Raw genomic sequence first — 21,917 nt, forward strand, 5'->3', positions numbered from 1 at the left:
GTAGGATACACATAGGAATATGAGGTTTGTTGGGGATTCGGGAATGGAGAGGGGAATAATTTGGCCATTTAAGTCGTCTAAAAGAAAATACCTTGATCGTAACCTTTTCCAAATCGCAGTTTTAGCACTTATGTGTGACCATAGAGTCTTTGGTGTGGGGCAAAAGCAAAATAGAAATGAAACTACGCTTAACTTCCTAAAACTAAAAACCTCAAACTAAAATCCTAAAAATAACCGTCATTGCACTGCCTGTGTCTACCCACTGATAGTTTAGAAGCCATAAAGCTCGGCGAAATCGGTGTACATACAGAAAAAAAAACATACCGGCCGAATTGAAAAGTCGGTTAATAATACACGTGTCATCACAATTACTATTTCCGCCTTCTTTCCTTTAATAAAAAGTCGCGTCCATTAACACAATACTTATTTTATATTCCAAGAAAACTAAAATTAGCAGTTTCAAATATACTTATAAATAAAGTTCATTTTAATTAGAAAAAAAAAATATATAAATCTGAGAATTCTGTCCTTTGAAACCATTTTCCTCGTTTCAGATTTTTCCTTTTATAATAAAATTGTAAAGGTTTTTATTTAGTATTTTAATACAATGGTAATTTTAATCCCAAGGTTTATATTTTAGTACAAAGTATAAAGATAAAACATAACTAAGCTCTTTAATCTTATCTGAAACTGTTTGACGGTGCCGAAACTTTATGCGTTGGTGAATAAAATTACAGGCCGATTGTGGTTTTAATGTTGTTGTATATAAGAGCTATATTGGAGTGTTTGGTAGAGAATTAGTTCAGGTATATTATATTATGTTCGGGATGTATGTTTATTGTCAATTAGGAGAGAAAAATGTGTAGAAAAGTGGTTATAGATAGTAATTTTTATTCAGGAATTACATAGACTTGAATTCACTGGATATTATCGTTTCCTTTATTCTCCTCTAAATATTGGTTTTGATTTATTTCGCTGCGTGATTCAAGAACGTTATTCATGTCCCTGGGACGCGCCGGACTTCAGTGTGCCGGTGTTTTCGTCGATGGATCTACAGGACTTGCAGCAGTTTGGGAGGTCGTAGGGCTTGTCCCATATAAAAAAAACTGGTTCCCAAGCTCTTTCATACTTATTCTCTTTTTTAAAACACCATCATAACATATTTGGTTACAGAGTTACGTGTTCGCAGATAAACGCAAGAATAACTAACTGAAAGAATTAATCACTTATCTAGTTTACTTTTTTGAGTAGATGCTTTAATATCAATAACTTCGGATAGGACTCGCAGACGAGATACTTTAAGTAAAATCAATCAATAATAAATTAGAGTATATACATACTCGTAGAATACAACCTATTATTATGCTGTCTCTATAATATGCTAAAGTACCTAAGCATGTGTATATAGCGTGGGAGGCAATTACCCGCGCGTTATGTGGAACACTTAGCGACAACATTAAGCGTTATGTTTTTGTAATAAAAGATTAATGCGTGTGGGAAAACGGGTTTATGGGATCCCAACTAATGTTGTATTATAAATGTGAAAGTATGTTTGTTCGTTACATAGGGATGGTGATGGGGTATGAAAATTAAATGTATATTTAGTACGTTAGTTTGGTAATGAAAAATATTAGACAATTATTTTTTTATTTTGTCATATAAAATAACAATACTTAGATAAAACGAATCAAAGTTTAGGACTGAGAGAAAATACGTAATTTCTACGTATAAAACGTACCTAGAAGTAACGTCATGCGATATTTCAAATTGATGTATCCTTGAAAGTATTTGTTTCTTATATTGTATGTACAAGACGGAAATAAAAATAAAAATTAGTCATCTACCCTATTGTCAATTCTGGCAGCGATTTCACTTCTGTTTTCATTCCGATTGCTTCATCCATTTTGACATGGTTGATTACCAACATACACACCACCTTTCACTTTAATCAAAATAATGTTAATAAGACTAGTAATTTTGAGCAACAACCGTGATCACTTAAACAACAATAAATACAGTTAATAATAAACAACTGAATAAAATAAAAAAAAACATTGGAAGTACATATTTATTTTCCTAAACAAACTACGCAGATAATAATGTTTTTAAATAAAGCAGTATTTCAGTCTACCCTTCGAGGTGGGAACATTTTCCGGGTCACTCCCTTTATTTACAGTGTACACAGCAAGAATGGTCCCTTCCCTACCATTGGGTCTAGAATTTTATTCAAAATTTTACACCTAATAAACTTCATAATAAATTGTAGGTACAGATCTTGGGTACACAGTGAAGTAGTTAGATTGGTTTAAATATTTATTGTGGTATATTGCTAGGCTTATAAACATAAGCCTGTACTGATCATCTGTTTTAGAATTATACAACAGGGTAAAATAGTAAATGAGCACTATAATTAAAACAGCATTTTAATTTAAAACTGTGACCATTTATACATCTTGCTGTCCAATTAAAGTAAATGACATCCAAATAAATCAAAATGGACCCAAAAATAGTCAAAGACCACCAAACCGCATTGCAGTTTAATATGAAATTATAACCAAATTTTGGTCAAATTAGATAACGCAACGGCAACGGAGACCCACCCCGCGGGGCTCCTATTTTTGGGTTTTTCGAAAATTTTTCAGTAATAGCACGGAGTCTCTCATCCCTCTTTAACATGGGACTTATAATACAAATGGTGAAAAGTGAATGTACATTGTACAGTGGCATACATGTCGTAATGTACACATCCTACTCCTTCAGGGATAAAAAAACGTGACGATTATATTAGTTATATTTTCCAGTGTTATTTTTACCTCTGAACAATAAAAATAATCACATTATTTCGTACATAGCCAAGACGAGTTTTACAGCATAAAGAAAAAGTATTTATTAAAAAAAAGACAGTTGAACATCGATTTTGTTCAACCAAATTCGATATATCAACTCGTTCTTTCTGTCTTTTAATCCCTCGGGGTAGTAAATGTTATTTTTGTTTTACAAAAATCTCTTTATTTCTTAGAAATACGAGAATCGGAGTAAAATGAAAATATCGGTTATTATTATTATTGTTTACGCTGAATGTTTGTTTAGGAGATGTGATTAAAAGTTTTGGTTTTAATATCTAAGTATGTCATAAATTGTATGTTCGTATACGCACCTACGACTTAGGAAAAAGTCGTTGTGTGGAACAACGCTTTAAAAAAAAAACACATTGCTACCAAACAATATTTTTTAAAAAGAGGCATTTCTTCACCAGTTCACATTTTCAGCTGATGATGAAGAGAAACATAACTTAAATGACCACATTATCAAATACACTATTACACAAAAAAAAAACAACGAACAAAAATGATTCAACAAAGACCAGTTACATTTTAGTACTCTCTTGTATTTAATGAGGGTCTGCGAAGGTTAGTTTATATCTACCTACAACACAAACAAACTACTTACAACTTATAGGGCGAGATACACTGGATTTTGCAAAACAGAGGAATTCGGAGGATAAAGCTATTTTCGTCAGAGGTTGTATGGTTAGAAGGAAAAAGGATTGAGTAAGTTTAAATTCGTGGGTACAAGCGAATTTCATTACTATTGTAATGTAAATTAAAGTTGTTAATTTATTTTTGTAAATGTCCCTTGGGTGTGGGTGTAAGGAAAAATTTTTGGTGGAAATTAAATTGTAAAATTTCGCGTTGTATTTTTCCATAGGCTCTTTTTCTTTTTTTTTTTTTGTATTGAGTGGAAAATCTGTTTGAAATTACTTCTCCCGCTTTGGTCGTGGCGAAAGGGAGTGTAAGACTCATACTGACTAAAACCACCCCATTCCTACTCCTGCTTTTCGAGCCGGAGCCCCAGTAAACCTGCTAGGTAGTCCGTAGCTCGACTGTAGGACTCTTACTGACTAAAAACCACACCATTGCTATTCCTGCAACCAGAGCCCCGTTAACCCGCTAGGCAATTCGCAGTCATGTCTATCCCTTCGAAGAATAAAAAGCGTAATACATACGTATCACGTAAAAAAACAAAAAACAAAAATAGCTACAATTTTTCTTTTTACAAAAGCAAACAGAACTACAAACAAATGGTGTTCTAAAAACTAAAGCTAAAGGAACAGAGCTAAATCTTCACAGTTGTCGTGTTAATACAGGGTGTTGTTTATTTCTGTACATTTTGTTCAGCGTTTAGTAAAATACTGGATGTCGGTGTGAACAGTACAAAAATAGTGCTTTGTTCACGTTGTACATAAGTACTTACCTACAATGTACTACATTTTTGTATTGTTTTTCTTTGACTTGGCTGTTTTTTTGTTTAAGAGAGCTTTTCCATTAGATACTATGATTTCTTTTTTTACATTTTTTTTTGTCTGTATATCTGTTTGTTTGGTCCGGCTAGTCTGTGAAATGGCTGGACCGATTTTATTGACAGGTAGCTTATGTAATAAGGAGCTAACTAAGGCTTTTATTTGGAAAAATCATAAACCCAAATTCTGTCAGAAATCGTTATTTTACGCGGCAGCAGATAAAGCCGTGTGCAACAGCTTTTTTTAAGGGGGTAAAATCATCCAATGACTTCTCTTGCCTTGGGCGAGGCAAAAGAGAGTGTCAGACTCTTACTGACTGAAAACCACCCCGTTCCTACTCCTGCTTTTCGAGCCGGAGCCCCGGTAAACCCGCTAGGTAGTCTAGTTAATCACTAAAGTTAAAATTAATCTTACTTACTTATTCATAACACGTTTATTAGCTTCCGACCGTTTGATTTGAAACAATAGCTCGTTTACTAAGTAACTTAACTAACTTCGCATTGCTCTCAGCTTTAGAAACTAAGTTTAAGTCACTTTGCAAATGAACACAAATGCATGGTTGTACTGTTTTAAACAAAGGAGATATATTATTTAACTGATGTATGATTATACTTCACGGTTGGTGCAGTGGCTGGGCAACCAGCAACGTGTAGCGGGTTAAATTAATTAATAAACGCACATAGGACAGAAGAAAACATCTTAGTGCAGAGTAACGTATTATAAATACATAAAAATAATTATGAGAATGTATTTCACTAAAGTACTTATTTAAATATTAAGAGCCTCTTTAGAGGTGTAGTCTCGGGTTCGAATCTTGGGTTGGGTTTGCTCAACGTGTTATTGAATATAATCTCAGTAACAGATAGACAGACAGAGAGACAGACAGATTAACAAATTATCGTTTCACCCCTATTACCAAAGTCAAAGTCAAGTTAGTTCAAAAAAGATCAAATTATATTTATTTTCTTTGTGATTGCAACCGAATCTTCAATACGGAGTAATGTCAAACTACTCTAACTCAACTCAAAAATCCAAATTAAAACTCACAAAATACTTTTCACACTCCACATCCCACTCCATCAAAAACTCAATCAACACATACAAAATCCCACCTTTTATTTAGCTTAAAAGGGTTTAAAATCCAAATCAATCACTGTTGCATTATATGCAGCAGTTTATTCGACGTTATCTGGAACTTTTGTAATGTAACAAATGAATGTTGAAGCCACCCATATTGCGCGGTGTCAACGCTGACATTGATAAAGTACGGGAAATATCACGTGCAATCATTGTCATGTAAACGTTTTACTGATACTTTTGGTGTTGGACTATCATGTAGTGTAATTTTGGGATAGTTTTTCAATACAAGAATGAGCAACCTGTTCATCTTTTAAAGTTCTTGACAATCACCTGCTAGATTGTTAACGAGCTACCTCTTAAATAAGTTGAAATGTATTTCATTCCTTGATTATATCAGGCTCTGCCAAATGTATAGCTCCAGTCGACTTTTACAACGCCTTATTTATTCAGGAGGGAAAGCTCTCAACCACCTTGTTCCTACTCCTGCTTTTCGAGCCGGAGCCCCGGTAATCCGCTAGCTAGTCCGCAGCTCCGGGTCGGGCATCAGCCTTTTTAAGCCCCATCTGGACTTTTACGACATCTGTGGGAATACTAATGGTGTTGACAAAATCGATTTCCCTATTTGCGGTGATCCCATACTGTCATAGATTTTTTCCTATTTGTTTTTCTGACTGGAAAAAATTGGTGCCACATGTAAGCTGATGTGTTCTGTATGCTAACGATTTCGTCTTTAATAAGTACATTAAGTCTACTTAATATTTTTGTAAGTCTTTAAGTTTTTATAAGTCTACTTAAAACATAAAACCACTTGAAAATCAACAACTAACCCACTAAAAATCCAAATAGAAAACTTCTAACGCAACGCAAACCACGTCTCTTTGTTAGAAATCTCGAACAATAGTTTCAATGTTATTCAGAGCAACGTAATCTTTGTTCAAACCTTTACCGAGAGCTCAATTCCTTGACCAAACATAGTTAAGAACGGACAAACAGACAGAGCTATTTACATTACCAAATAAATCTGAAGTAACGAGCTCATCTTGATACGGATTTTATTTTCTAGTCCGATTGCGTGTAATCGATTTAGCGAACGGAGCTCTGTTAAACGAGTTTCATTTATTTTAAAAGCGAACACGTTACGTCAGCTAGTTCTTTTTATTTGGGAACGTTTGGGAAATTGTAACGAGGTAAAGTAAAGGGGGCTTTTGTTGGAAATTAAGTACTAAATGTTGATTAAAGCAGGATTTGCTTAGATCAATTATTTTCACGTTTTCTAATTAGAATTTGGTGTTAGTTTTTGGATCCAAAAAATGTGTTCATGGATAGTCGTGGCTTATTGTTTGGATATTTAGATGTTTATCCGTCAATCACGCTGAAACTACTGAACGGATTTTGATGAAAATTGCTATACAGACAGTGTGACTTTGGTGATAGGATTTATCCAACAGTTTCATAAACGCACGCGAGTTTACTTAAAATGACAAACAAACTGAAAATAAAACTCACGATCAACGTACAAATTGAACTAGATACAATAACAAAAACCTAAGCAAACACAATAAACGAAACCAAAACACACACTTGCAAAAAAAAAAAGAAATAAATCCCTCCACCCAAGCGTACAAAAATCTCCCAAACCAATAGACCATTTTCTAAGAAAATATAACAAAAATATTACATTTCTATATCAATTTCCCAGACCATTGTCCATATGGAGATATTAAACGTGTATTGTCCACTTCAACCTATACAAAACCAGTATAAACTGAACTTTGAATGTACTAAAACATCATAGAACGCGAGACCATGGTAAACTGGTATTGTATAGCTGAACGTGCGGCCGTAGGACAGTCGGACACATGTTCTTGTGTGACACAGTTTCAAGGTAGGTCACTGGAAAAACTGTTGTCGCAGGCTTTTGTCTAGCCAGCACTTCGCTTTGTTGATACGTAATCAGAGTTGGGGCGTGGAAGTTTGAGAGGCCCCGGTTTTATGCACAGGGAGGCAGATGATAAAAGCTATGCACAGCCAAATGAGCTCTTAGAACGATTAACTGTTGTGTTTTCGTGTTTTAATTGTGCAGTTTTTTTTTGTTGTTAGTTTCCTTGTACATTTGTGAAGATTTTTGTTAGTTATCATCACACTAATGTAACAAATGTGAAAGTTTGTTTGGCTATTTGGATGTTTGCCCGTTAATTATGCTAAAACTACTGAACGAGTTTTGGTAGAATTTGGTATACAGACAGGAGATGAGCTGATTTGGGTCATAATTATAATGCTTTTTATTTCACGGGAACTCGGGCAAAACCACTGGCAGGAGCTTATGGACTCATACATCGGTATATTATGCCAGCTATGTTTCAACTATTGATTTGTAGCGCAATTGATTTTCAATATAATATTACGTTGGCATAATTCGTTATGTTCTGACTCGAGATATGACTGACTCAAGATATAACTCATATCTACAAGTACACAATTAACCCTCTATCTTACAAAGGTAAGACACAATAAACCCCGATAACTCCAACCCGATCTCCAAAACCATCAATCTTTGCATCTTTAATAAACAACACAAACAAAATGGCAACTCCAAAGACAGCGGCATTGTAAAACAATTTACAAAACAAACAAGACCCAATTACTCCCATAATCCTTCTCCTATCATAGCTTTTGTAATCATCTTAACACCAGGATGAACCCAATATTGGAACAGGGTTTAATCACGACCCCTGTAACAGTATTTATGTTGATCTTACCTAGGATACACCTAAACAAATTTGTTCAGAGTACAAATAATTCGTTGGTGTCCATTCGAATCGTTTGCAAACTTATAAAGTGTTCTAACAAAGGGATGCTCTTGAAATGTGAGTGTTTTGAGGGATGGTGGTCAAGGAAAGGGATGGACATAGTTTTGTGAGGAACAAAGAAAAGGGATGTAGATAGTTATAGTAGGGTTTAGATACATATGTTATAAGTTTCATTGTGCTACGAGAAAGGTTGAGAGTAGGGTGTAAACGGATTGGGTGCTTGTTTATGTATTGTCCTGTTTGCATTTCAGAACCGTTTTTGTTATTTATGACTTGTATTATGTTTAGGGTGTTGTGATTTGATTGGTATCAACATACATCAACAGCCTGTAAGTGGCCACTGCTGACCAGAGGCCTCTTCTCACACGGAAAAGGTTTGAGCATTAATCACCACGTTTCCTCAATGCGGGTTGATGTTTTTAAACTAATAATTTAGAAATTACAAGCCTAGTTTTCCTTCACCGTTTGTCAGTGGTGTCTAAGTAATCTTAGAAAGTATATGTATATAGCTTGTTAAAGGTCACATTGATACTTGTCGTTGGTAGGTTTTGAGCTTGTACTCATTCATGTATGAGAAGCGAGCGTCTTAAGCGACATCTGATTGATTGATTGGTATGTTTTTGTTGAATTTATATCATTGTCATTTTTCTTCGTCATTGACATTACATTATGTCATGATAACACATATGTCTAGTAATCAAATCGAACCTTACTTTTCATACTGATCATCACGGTGGTGTCAGTGTAATTTTGTTTTTCATTTTCATGTTAATAGGAATGATAAAGATTATTATTGTATGTACAAAAACAAGAAATATAAACTCTCCATGAAATAAAAGGCGGCCTCAATACCAAAACCTCAAACTAACTAACAAACAAGTAAAATAACGAGCTATACAAAAGAAAACCGAATATAAACAAGCAAAAAGTGACATCAAAGAGAAATTAATTTTGTTGGTACGAAAATTGAAAATAATAAATTATAATGCGGCGACACTTCCTGCTCCTCTTCCTAGAAATTTTGTTAAAAAACTAGCTGTTACCCGCGACTTTGTTCGCGTAAAATAATGATTTTTGACAGAATTTGGGTATTAGATTTTCTTGACCTCTGCCTACCTCTTCGGGGATAAAAGGCGTCACGTTGCATTCTAAAAGAAAATAATGTTTCTAAAATAAAAGTAGCCTAAGTTACTCCTTATTATATCAGCTACCTGCCAATAAAAGTCCCGTCAAAATCCGTCCAGTCGTTACAGAGATTAGGCAGAACAAACAATACAGACAGACATACAAAAATTGAAAAAGAAACGATATTTTGGTGTATGTATCCAATATACATGTAGTAAAAAGCGGTTATTTCAATATTACAAACAGACACTCCAATTTTATTTATTAGTATAGACATAGATGATGAAAATAATATTATTCAGGATAACATTTTGTTCCTTAGTAGAACTTATTTATATTTAAATAAGTTGCGACTAAAAATCAACTTAATTGTGATGTCATTAAAGTGTATTGTTCAAAATTATCGTCCATGGGCTATTGAAATTCAATAGTCTCTCGAATTTAGAACTTTGGCTGCCGAAGTTTCAAGAGTTCATAAGGTTTCGTGTTGCAGTAATATTGGGGTTGAAAATTTAAGGTAATTTTGTTAAATGTGCCAATCAGATCAGATCAGATCGATGCGACCTGGTGGTTGAGGTCTTGACTTCGTGAACCTTCATATACAAATCGACGGCGACTCCTCTGTGTTAATTGACTTCAAAGAAGTGATTCTTAATTTGACCTGTATGTATGTATGTTTGTACGCGATTATTTCGGGTTTAGTTGAACCAATTTTAATAAGGGTTCCAGCGTCTATACTCGTTTTTCACATTTAAGAAAAGGTTTTAGAGATAATATCTGACTTAAAAAAATAAGTGATCTGGTGTTTTGGGTGTCAATGGGCGGCAGTAATTGCTTACCATCAAGTAATGCATCTGCTCGTTTATCGGTTTATTCGATAAAAATATGAAAATGGCTTATTCGCTGTTTCGATACTTTTCGAACGGGCCGTCGAAATATCAGCATATCAAATTATCCTAATGTGTCAAAACTTTTCGAATCGGTCCAGAAGGTTCAAAACTTATTCCATCAACTTCAATAGCCTTACCATTAACATTCGTGACAGTCCACTGCTGGACTATGAGTTCTAAATAAAAGGGTATATCATGATCTTAAAGTTATGGATCATTTGAAAAGTTTTAGGTTCAGCAGAAACTGATACCATAGTTCGTACTGACCCAGAGGTTAAAACGCCTCGCTTCGACGCTTCTCATACATCAGGGTACGGGTTTGAACTTACTAAACTAAATTTTATTGTTGACATGCGAGCGGTTTTGCCCTTGTTTTCGTTAAAAGGATATTCTAAAGTATGACTGAAGTTATACCCTGTTTGTATACCAAATTTTATGAAAATCCGTTCAGTAGTTTCAGCGTCATTAACGACGAAGAAACACCCAAAACAAACAAACTTGAAATGTGATGTGATTTTCGGAGATGTGCTACCCCAGTACCTAAACAACTAGTAGTTCAACGAACCAGTTACAAAACAGTTAATCTGACAAAGTTTCACAAACTAAACAGTGTAAGATGATAAGTACATAGTACTAGATGTACTCCAATACTCAGCTTGGGAGATCTAATCAAAATTTAATACCTCGTTCAGATTGAGCGCTAAGCTAATTGAGTTGAAGCCTGAGATTAGTCCAAGTGAATATAGTATATCACACGTTTATATGCTGTTATAGGATTAGCAGTCTTCAAACCTTTAAGAAAAACGCAGATATCTATGGACTTCTTTTTAAAAGACCAGGAATGCACTTGCGTCTCCTCTAATTTCGCGGATGGCACAGATGGCACTGATCGCTTACCATCAGGTGATCCGTCTGCTTATTTGTTCCCTTATAACGTAAAAGGGTGATATAGTATAAACAGTATTAAGCCATTCCATCAATTTTATGATATAAGTCACAGTCAGAACAGTCCGTCCGGTGAAGTGGACTGCCTGGCGGGTTATCGGGGCTCCAGCTCGAAAAGCAGGAGTAGGAATGGAATGGTTTTTAGTCAGTAAATGTCTGCTCTCTCGCCTTGCCCAAGGCAGGAAAAGTCAATGGATGATTTTCCTCCATGAATAATAAGTATCAAATTTATTCCAAGAGGCAATTCACTTTTTTTCTATATTACACTAAATGGAATGTTTTTGAAGTATACCTATTAATAGGTACGGAAAGTTACAACAAGTCAAACACTCAAAATATACTCAGGAAAAATAAACAAAGTAAGATTTCGTTTAATTTAAGGAATTTCTAATTAAGTTTCGCTTACGAGTACCTTGTGGAAGAAAAAAAATCATGAACTTCATTAAACATTTTCTAAGATAATCTTGGATAAGTAAAGATTACTAGGAAAATGGAAACGGCAGCTAATATCTGATTACGTTAATTTATTTATAAACTATTAATTTGTATTTCTTTAGCAGCCGTTTAATTAGCATTTCCATTAATATGAATCAGGGCGGTTTTTATTTATAAAAGGAAATGTCGGTATTGTTAAGGATGTTAAGAAGTTTTCCGTAATAATAATACTGTTTTTGATCAGGAAGTTAGCATTAAAAATTTATTTACATAAAAGGATTGGTTAAGTGAGTAAGCCGAGTTCCTCGTCATAATAAATTAATTACGTATGTCTCACGAAGGATTGGTTTTACTATAATTTGTCTTAATAGGCAAATCTTAATTAAATTCATGTTAGCATATATTAGTAGCAAATCAGGCAAAAAAACGAAATGATCTGGAGGTGATTAAAGATAAACAGATTACCCATCTCTTAGATTTAAATGACATACATTTACGTCCTTTACTTCTCAAAACCTTCCCCATAAAATCAAAATAAAAACATGATTCACATACTCAATACTAAATGATAACTTACCTCAGCTGGTGATGAAGACCCAGGAACCTTCAGGCAGAACATGAAAGGAGTATTGACTCTCTTGAGGATCTCACGGAAGTCGAGAGGTACACCTCTTGGTCGCAGCAATCTGAAGTAGGTGCCGAGCGAGGAACCGTGAGACGCTAGGTAGGTGCCGAAGAGTCGCATGAAACCAGCACCTGGTGGAAAGAAATTATAGGTGTTATTACATTACGCCGAGGTTTATGGACCGATTTGTGTGATTCTTTAGTACTTGTGGCACCGACTTCTAAACTAGCAGTGGGTAGAGACAGGCAGTAGAATGACAGTTATTTTTTGGTTTTTAGTTTATGGAAGTCGGTTTTTTTAAACGTAGTTTTTTGTAGAAATATTATCTTATTTTTTATTGTCCGACTCGTGATTTAACAATTTGTTGCCGTTTCCGACCTTACTTAATCCTTTGATAAATTAAACATTATCTATAGACCAGAAGTTTAAAATAATAAACCTGTTAGCAACCTTTAACATAAAAATAAGAAAAAACTTGAACATTTTTTGACATAACAACAATTGATTTAATAAACTTTAGCACCAAAAATAAAACTTGATATTCAATTCACTAAAACTATAAAGAAACGAGCTGCATACACATTTACAACAGACTTTTATCTCAAGCACCCAAAAATGTCTTCAAAAACAACAAACACAAAATAACAATTTGATTTATCGAAGCGTTACGTTTTAAGCTGTTCTTATTTAGAACATTTATTCAAGTAAATGTTACACATTTGTAACGTAATACGAGGATCCTCATTTATTATTTGTTCTAGAGTCCCAGTTTGAAGCAATCCGTCAAATTGTGTTCCCAAATAAGCCTGTGTTGCTTTGACATGACTGTTGATGGTGAATCATTAATAATTTCTTGATTAATGTCGTTTATTACGACGTGTGTTGTGAAATCGAGTTTAGAGATCAAATGCTCTTTTAAGCGTATGGTTTATTTTGTGTTCTTTGATCTGTGTGTCATTTGTTATCTTTTATCTTTTTTATGAAATATTAGGGGAAACGAGCAGACGGGTCACCTGATGGTAAGCGATCAGTGCCGCTCATGGACACCCACAACACCAGAGGAATCACAGGTGCGTTGCCGGCCTTTTAAAAAGGAATACGCTCCTTTTTTGATGGTTTAAAGGTCATATCAGTTCGGAAATACCACCGACGACAGCTCAGTCAGATCAGTGGCGTCGCCACTGCCCAACAGCTCCCTACTAGCTGCCTAGTGGACCCTCTTATTATTATTACAATCTAAATTATAGGTACCTACCTAAAACAACACACTATAAACTACCTACTTCGTGTATGTTCCAGCAAAACTTACGAAAAACACGTACTACGAGCACTACTCCTTTAAGATAATATCTTGGGAGTAACATAACAAAATGCTCGTAAAATTTTCAGATGCAACTACCTTCTACGCTTAAAATTTTAGTGGAAAATAAAATTTCATGTTTACAACCTCTGAGCGTCTGAACCAACTAGAAAATTGTTCCTCTACCTACTTTCTTGAAGTCGATTTTTCTATCTACATACGAGTAGTTATGATTAAAGTTATTCAAGTGTTTTCACATTTTTCGTGATTGTTTTTCTAGTATAAAACTAAATATACCGTCGTACGTAACATAAAAGAGTTTTTCTTTTATGTATATAATTCATAACAATTAATCCTTCTGCGACACTAAAGAAACGAGAATGTCAATTAGGTGTTTCAATCCTAAGTAGCATGTAAGAAAACAGAAAACACAATCATGGCGTATGCTACTCGTAAAAAATTAATGGCCCTTGCATGACTTGAAACTAATTGAGTAATTTAGTTGAACAATTTCGTTAGTAAACCTTTTGTACTACTACCTACTGTTTAATAATTCTTAAGATAAATTAATCTATTAAACCTTTGAACATTTATGTTATTTAAAACAGCACCTAGCTTGCACCTAGCTAGCACTAAGAGACACACTGACGGACAATTCCATTTGACGATTCAAAAGTGCCTAATTTAATATTATTTTAAATAAATGCTTTAAAGACTTTGATTTTGGTAAAGTCACTTACTTTACACTAACTTTTATCTCATATTTAAAGAAACTAAATATTACTAAATATTTTCAACGTCTTCATGCAATTAATTGCGTCTTAATTCTGAAGACTTACTAACAGATAAAGTGCTCTCGAGAAAAACCTTTAAATTATTCACATAGTTCGTTCGTCTCTTCGTTGACAAATTCAATTAGAACTTCTCTCTATTTTTAGGTTTATCTTTGCAACTTCGAATAAACTGATCTAAAAAGTGTTAATTAAATAAGTGCTAATAATTAAAAACATCAATCAATTTAGATTAACTTGCGTCATATGTGGGCTTATCCTAGTTTTCATGCTAAAATATTGTGAATTTATCTGCACAATTGGCGCGATGGTTGGACAACCGGTTGCCGCGCAACGTGCAGTGGGATCGATTTCCGACCGGACCAAGGCTTTGTGTTATCCACATATTGTGGTTTCTGGTCTAGATATCATGTGTGTGTATACGGTTAGTAAACGTACCCACGACACAGGAAAAATCCTGGTGCAAGGCTAAGTATTTTTTAAAAAAAACAAAAATTTTAAAGTCACACGCACTTGAAATGTCGACCTAAAATATGAAATCTTCTCTATCTTAAGATCAAAACGACGCCTCACAGATATTCACAATAACACTAGCGTCTCAACCAACAACGAAACAGTCACACATGTATTTTTAGAAATAAAGAAATACTCCTAAACCTTTTCCACGTTACACAAACACATAACATCTAAAAAAAGTTCCTGTACCCTCGTTAACTTGAGGTACCGACAAAAGCAAGGAAATGAAGGTATAGCTGTAAAAGGCCTCTGTCGATAATCACCAGGCGTTGCCGTAAACTTAACGACTCTATTTTGAGAACCCTATCAAGTGTTGGATTGTCTACTCGATGTAAATTGGCTACGGTGCCATTTATTTTCCTTCCTAACTTTTATTGGAAATAGAATTATAGTAATAGCCTCGTTGGTCGAGTGGTTATAAAGGCAATTGGGCAAAGTTCGATTCCCGGGTCATGACGTAGCTAGCTCCAACTCTTAAACTTTGATTCATTTTATCTAAGTATTATTTGTTTATGCGTCAAAATAAAAAAATACATGTCTAATAATACGTTTAGTTTTCAGATTAGGTACCTACATACACTTGTAAATTTTATTTATCAACTACATCATAATGTAGTTGATAAATTCTAGAATCGAACTAACTTTATGTTAAATTATTGTTGCCTATATTTATGTCTAAATGGTCTATCATGTTTACTAAAAAAAAAAAAACACTGCGCCATTTAACTTCAAAAATAATCGCAGTCTTTAATATGAATCTAAGAAAATCACATTCAATTTATCGAATAATTCAACCAATTTCACAACTAATTTATTAAAGGATTTCTAAGCGATTTTTCTAGAATCAAAAGTCAAATATTCATGGCCTTACAATACAAATTTATTCAGAAAGATTAAGCAGATAAACGATTTTGTACGAACTTTTTCCAACGACCCTTTTTAAATTAATTACTGATTCTTGGTGGTACTTTTTAAACAAAGCCGGCCATTTGAACATTATTCATTCGTAATCCCAAATGGATTTTTTCCGAAAAACCTCATTGAAGAAATTATGGAAGCATAAATCCTGTGGGAGAAATAAATAATTAATGTCTTTACCGAGTAAATCTCCAACCATTGGGGACTAGTTAACATGGCCAGTGGAGTATAAAAGAGAAGAGGTGAAATTAAATTAATGGACTTTATATTACTTGTAATACGGTTTGTAATAAATTGGTTACTATTTTAGATTTCATTTTCGTGAGAAACTTGTCTGTAATGTATTTTTTCTCTAGTAACTAAGGATATAAAAGAACATGCTTTCTTTGATACATTTGCGATAAACTTGACAAATGGTCCAGCGTAATTCGACTTAAGATCTCTTTCCTTGTAATTGATTTTTAGATGTTTATTATTATTTCATTCTTTTGTTATTTATTTCTTCAATTATTAAAATGTGTTCTTAAATTCAACTCTAGAGTTACGCAACTCTTCGTTTTCTAAGAGGCTTTAGGAAATGGTTTTTGCCTTCCCAAAAAATCTTCCATATTTTTAACTACTGCGCGTTCAGTTTTCAAGAATACAGGAACTAGTTTGTTGTTGAAAGGTTCCCAATTACATACAAAACTATACATTTTACACACAAAAAATATCTGTTACCAACGTAATCCGACCACGTAATAAATGCAACGTCCGCAGAGCATAAATCAGTAAAGTGTAAATAAATAATATTTCCAACTGTAGGTCAAACGCTATTTTCAGCGGCACCGTTATAGAATTCTATTCGCAGACAACCGCTTTATATGAAAAATTGTAGAGAACTATTCGTGATCGTATTCACTTTATAATATCCGTTCTAGTGTAGAAATTGTGGAAATTTTTCTAGCTGCCCATATTACTATGTATGTCGTCTGTAAAGACGTATTCCTGGTACTTATTTGAGAGGCGTAAAAATGGCTTCTTTCTGGGTTGTAAAGTGGTATCATATATTAGGTTAATACTTAACATAATCATTGATAGTATACTATAAAGGAAATCATCGGTAAAAAGTCTTTGTCTTTTTAAGGGCGGAAAATCATTCTCGCCTTAGGTATAGCGAGAAGGAGTGTCAGACGTTTACTGACTAAAAACCACCCAGTACATACTCTGCTTTTCGAGGCCTCCGTAACCTACCATACAATTCGCAGCTTATAGGTAGACTGGATTTATAATACTAGAACTGAAATCGCCTGAAATTGTGATTGGCTGATGATTAAAATGATTACCTAAGATATTTTGTTTAATAACAAACAATAGTTCAAGCTCAAATAATATTTCATTTTCTTTATAATAAAGTCATTGTTTGAAAGTAGTCATATTGACTTAAGTCTAGCTTAACAATTTTAAGTACTAAACATGAAATATCACTTCAAATACTGAAACTTAATAGAAACGTAAATGAGTAAACTAATTCAACTATTGAAAAGGCTTTTCAAATTTAAATTCATAATTCATAAATTCCGAAAGTTTTCAAAGTATAGAACCTTTCAAAGTATAAAAAGAAAAATGTATCTTTTATTAATTCACTCTTTGTAGTAGATTTTGAACTTAAGATAAATATAGATTTTTAAAGGAATATGCTATAATAAAATTTCTATAAAACGTAAAAAATTACACTTTTTGAGGTTTAGTAAAAATATGTATTACGTACAGTTTCTGCTTAAATCCTGGGGCACCACAATATTAATATTGTGGTGTGTTTGTGCCCATTTTCATACAATATCCTCATTATAAATTTCTTGTACTGAAAAGGTTGGGAGTATATGGACCTCCGGTAACCTCACTCACGCGATCAAATACAACGCAAGCTTTGTTTCACGTCGGTTTTCTCTGAGGCTGTTGTATCACTCCAATCGAGCCGGCCCATTCATGCCAGAACATGGCTAACCTACACTTAAAACGTTTTTTTAAGTCGGTTTAAAATAACCTAATTGAACAATTTACTTTAGACTTACAGAGATTGCCAAAAGACTTCCTAAAAGGATTTTTAAATATTAAATCCTATATATACAGTCAAGTACTATGAAACTAGATACTAAATATTCTTTTCCCTATTCCAGAAGCTTTTACTTAGTCGGCTCTGATTTACAGAACCATAAATATACTTCTAAATGCCAATTTATGAGGTACTTAGTTTCTACTGTGTACCTACTTTTATTTCTCTTAATGCAGTTGCTATGTAGGCGATTTTATTCTCTATTATTATAATATTTTGAGTGCATATTGCTATGTATATTTTACTTATAATTGATACACACGCACATATTGTCATTTTGAACATATAGATTTTTGTATTTCTGGCGTTTTTGGAACTACATAGAACAAGTACATTAACTTAAGAAAAAATGTTGTGTCACAGTCAGTTGCCAAGTCACTGCGCCAAACTTCCAACAAACACATAGGTTGCCTTTTTTTCATTAATTAGTAACCTCACTTACACAACTCTGGCATTGTTTCGCGTCGGTTTTCTGTAAAGCTGTGGTGGTATCACTCCGGCCGGCCTATTCGTGCCGAAGCATGGCCCACATTTAAAGACTAAAAAACTTATTTTTAGACGATAAAAAAAAATATCAAAAAATACATACCCAATTGCACGAGCTCCAGTCGTTTGTCAGTGACGAAATGCCAAGGGAATGCCTTGCAGAAGCTAGCGACTCCGATCTTCAAGTCCGTCACTTTTGTCGAAGTAGCAATACTCGATGCTTCTGATTGCTCACAATCGCTGTCTTTTGACTTTTGATGTAAAGGTACCGCGTTTATTTCGTACCTAAAATATAAATCATTAGTTAGATAATTGAATAATATGGTTGAAAATACTTTTGTGCCTGTAGATAGAAATTCTAACTTATTTAATGATACTTATAGGCTGTCTCCTTGGACGAGTGTTTGCAAGTGTGACTAACAAGTAAGGAGTCTCTGGTTGAGCAAAGTATTACCAGTAATTACCAATCAAAGTCAAAGTTCAAATTGACCAGGAAGACACTTTTGGACGTCAAAGCAAATATAATAATATTAATACCGTCTGTATGTTGGTCAGTCTTCTAGTGATTTATAGTGTAGATTCATAGGATTCTTCTCCATAGGGAGAAGGACGAGCAAGAAATTCCATAGGTTACTCTTTTTCAATCAGATTCACAATACAGTAATACTTTTCTCAACCAGAGGCTCCAGAAAAATTCAGATTTTCCATCAGTTTTTCGAAACACTGGTCGTTACTTCTAATTAAAGATTGACTCAAGCAAAAAGGAACTCTATATAATCAAGACTCACAAGATAATTTTCCGTAACACAAGTTAATGGAAAATAATGAAGGCGCATTTAATAACATCGATGCAAAAAATAGACAATTTCCTTTGTATTGAAAACTTCACAAGCAATTAACAAGGGATCGACTTTCTAATGGAAGCGATCGGGGGGTGAAAGTCAATAGCTAATTCCAAAGTTTTAAGGGATGACTCATTATTTCTTAGCTTATTTTGTTTAACTGCCTCACTGGGTGAGGCCTTGCAAGCGACTACTAAGACAGACTATTCAGTAATTTTCCAATTAAAAAAATAATCTATCTTTTAATTAATTAATCTGTAATTTGTTTTAACTAATTAATCAATCTGAAAAATATAAAATATGTAATTGCCTTATGTACCACTATTTTCTTGTATTGTGTAAATAAATATGTAAGTGGTATTTTAGCACATAGGTCCTTAATTATAGTAATAGCATCCATTAAGCAAATACATAGAGATATTATAACTGGATTTCCTTTTAACATAATGCGTGACACATTACGGAGAGTGTGGGACGTTACAAACCACGCCCTTCTCTATTTTTCATCGGTCTCATACTACAAAAACGTGGCAAATGGACCACATTTTAATATGCCACTTTCACACTTTCTCGTTGGGCAGTGTCGATTTTTTGTGTCACAGTGCATAATCACATTATGGCATCTCCTCTTTGTACAAGTATAAAGAAAGACAATTATGGATTTGTGAGAAGCATGCTTCATGGAAACATCCAATTTATTAAACTCTCTATTAGAAAATAATTAATTAAAGCTGAGGTAAAGAACGTGAGGTATCATCAATCTTCGCATTTATTTAATCTTAATACAAAATTAATCAGTTCAAATAATCTTCATATTACAAGTCATGGAATACGCAATCTAATATTACGAAAAATATCGATTACAACCTTGAATGCTTAGAAAATCGTGTAATCATCCCGACATCGCGTAAATAATATAATACGAGTAAAAATAGCGTAACCTTTGAGCATTCACGGAAATAACACAGACCAGGCGTTTATGTATAAAACAAAATGAATATTACTAAAATTGATGAAGGATGCGATACATTTTGTAGCAAAATTTTGTATTGAAAAGTATTCTTGTAACTTTTTTGTATTACTCTAAAATTGTTGTTTTATAGCAAAATTTTCTTGTACGTTTTATAAGCACGTGTTTCGATATCTACATCACACAAAGTTTCTTATCACAAGTAATTTATACCGTATGGGGAAACCTCTTATGACTTAATTCAAACCAGATATTTGTTATCATCTTGGCTGACAATATACGAAACATTAGCGAAATAGGCCCAGTAGGTAAGCTAAAAAGTGCATTATTCTCTTTGAACACGTTTTACAAATACCGCATTATAACAGCTGCGAATGTCGTTTTTCGTAGAAAATCTTTGTCATATACCATACCAGTTATTCACAGTAAATCAAAATGTAAAATACGATAATAATATATTTTCCCTAAAACATTGAGTACCTAAGTACAATTTAAAAACTATCTATATTTAAAAAATATACTTACTTAAATCTTCTAGGATCGTTAGTATAACTCGTCAGTCTTATGTCCGTCTGTGTGTCATATAACAGCCTTGCTATGGATTTCAAGCTGCCGACAAGGAGGTAGGCGACAGGTTCACTCTCTGTCGTTAAATGAAGCTCGATCTTTCCCTCTTGTGACGTGGTACAAACGAAATTTGCTTCATACTCCACTGTTTCGTCTTTGAGAGCATCATCCTGTAGACAAATGGGTTGTTAATCAATTTTGTTTAGAGCTAATGCTTTAAGTAGGGTGTTGATGAATTTATTTAATGTGTTTCTTTTATTTTTAGTTATGAGAAGTGTGGATTGATTTGTGTTCCAAATTTTTGTAAGAAATATGGGAGACTGTACTTTTTATAGTTCTAGTTCTGTTGTTTTTTGAAACATGATTATGTAGTTTTTACATAATTTTCTAGCATTTAAAAACGTTTGAAGAATCCACTGCATTATAATATGAAAAGCTGCATTAAACATGCTTATCCATGATATTATTCAACACTAATCTCTATATTTCTACCATATTATATTGACATTAAATTACAACTGCTATTATGAGTGTAGCTCATTTTCTTCCTAGCATAGTAAGATTATTGAGATTTTCATAATGAAACTCTGAAGGAGGCTTTATTCAATATTGCAGTGAATCCTTCAATGTGCTACATTAGATTGCACTTACCTGATCATGTAAAACATCATGCACGCTGTCTAATGTGGTGAGAAATTCAGTCAAATTGGTGCCTAAACATTTAAACGCTCTCTCAAGTCGACAATTATGTGAAAATGCCGTTAAAATTAAATATTCTCCTAATTTTGACATAAAGTCCTTAGTGCTAACACCTGCAACAAGCAATAGAAACTTTATTAGGTTATAATATGGTTGATAATAAATTGTGCACGATGGTTGATGGTAGATGTATGCGTTTTAAGACCTTTCTAAATGAAACGTAATTTAGATTTTAATGGCGCTCATCTAGCAACTTAAATATGGCAATGTTCGCATTAAAACTTGTAGAATGATAAAGGAAAATAATAGTCTAGACAAGCTTATAAATGTTTCAAGGCTTAAAGGTTAAAATGGAATGGACTTTATGGAGCCATTAAATATTTCTGTTAGAGAAAATAAAAATAAAGGGTTGAGTAAAAATGCTTTGCTGTCTTGTCGACATCGTCGAGAAACTTTGCTCATTTCATTAGAAATCAAGTGTGGTGGAAGACGGTAAAGTGTAAATTAAAGTACAGTTGGTTAC

General features: G+C 33.7%; 1 protein-coding gene across 2 annotated transcripts in view; it reads right to left on the reverse strand.

The window, feature by feature from the left end:
* LOC118271253 (head-specific guanylate cyclase) overlaps window positions 1-21,917 on the reverse strand; it is a 105,001-nt gene that overhangs the window by 19,154 nt on the left and 63,930 nt on the right. For both annotated transcript variants that reach the window (XM_050695868.1, XM_050695867.1), the window contains 4 exons: window positions 21,347-21,507; window positions 20,654-20,865; window positions 18,420-18,601; window positions 12,163-12,341 (listed from right to left, as the gene is read on the reverse strand). In XM_050695868.1, the coding sequence (XP_050551825.1) occupies window positions 12,163-12,341; window positions 18,420-18,601; window positions 20,654-20,865; window positions 21,347-21,507 (734 nt within the window). The remainder of the gene's footprint in view (window positions 1-12,162; window positions 12,342-18,419; window positions 18,602-20,653; window positions 20,866-21,346; window positions 21,508-21,917) is intronic.

Source organism: Spodoptera frugiperda, chromosome 9 (genome assembly GCF_023101765.2).
Source record: "Spodoptera frugiperda isolate SF20-4 chromosome 9, AGI-APGP_CSIRO_Sfru_2.0, whole genome shotgun sequence".
NCBI lineage: Eukaryota > Metazoa > Arthropoda > Insecta > Lepidoptera > Noctuidae > Spodoptera > Spodoptera frugiperda.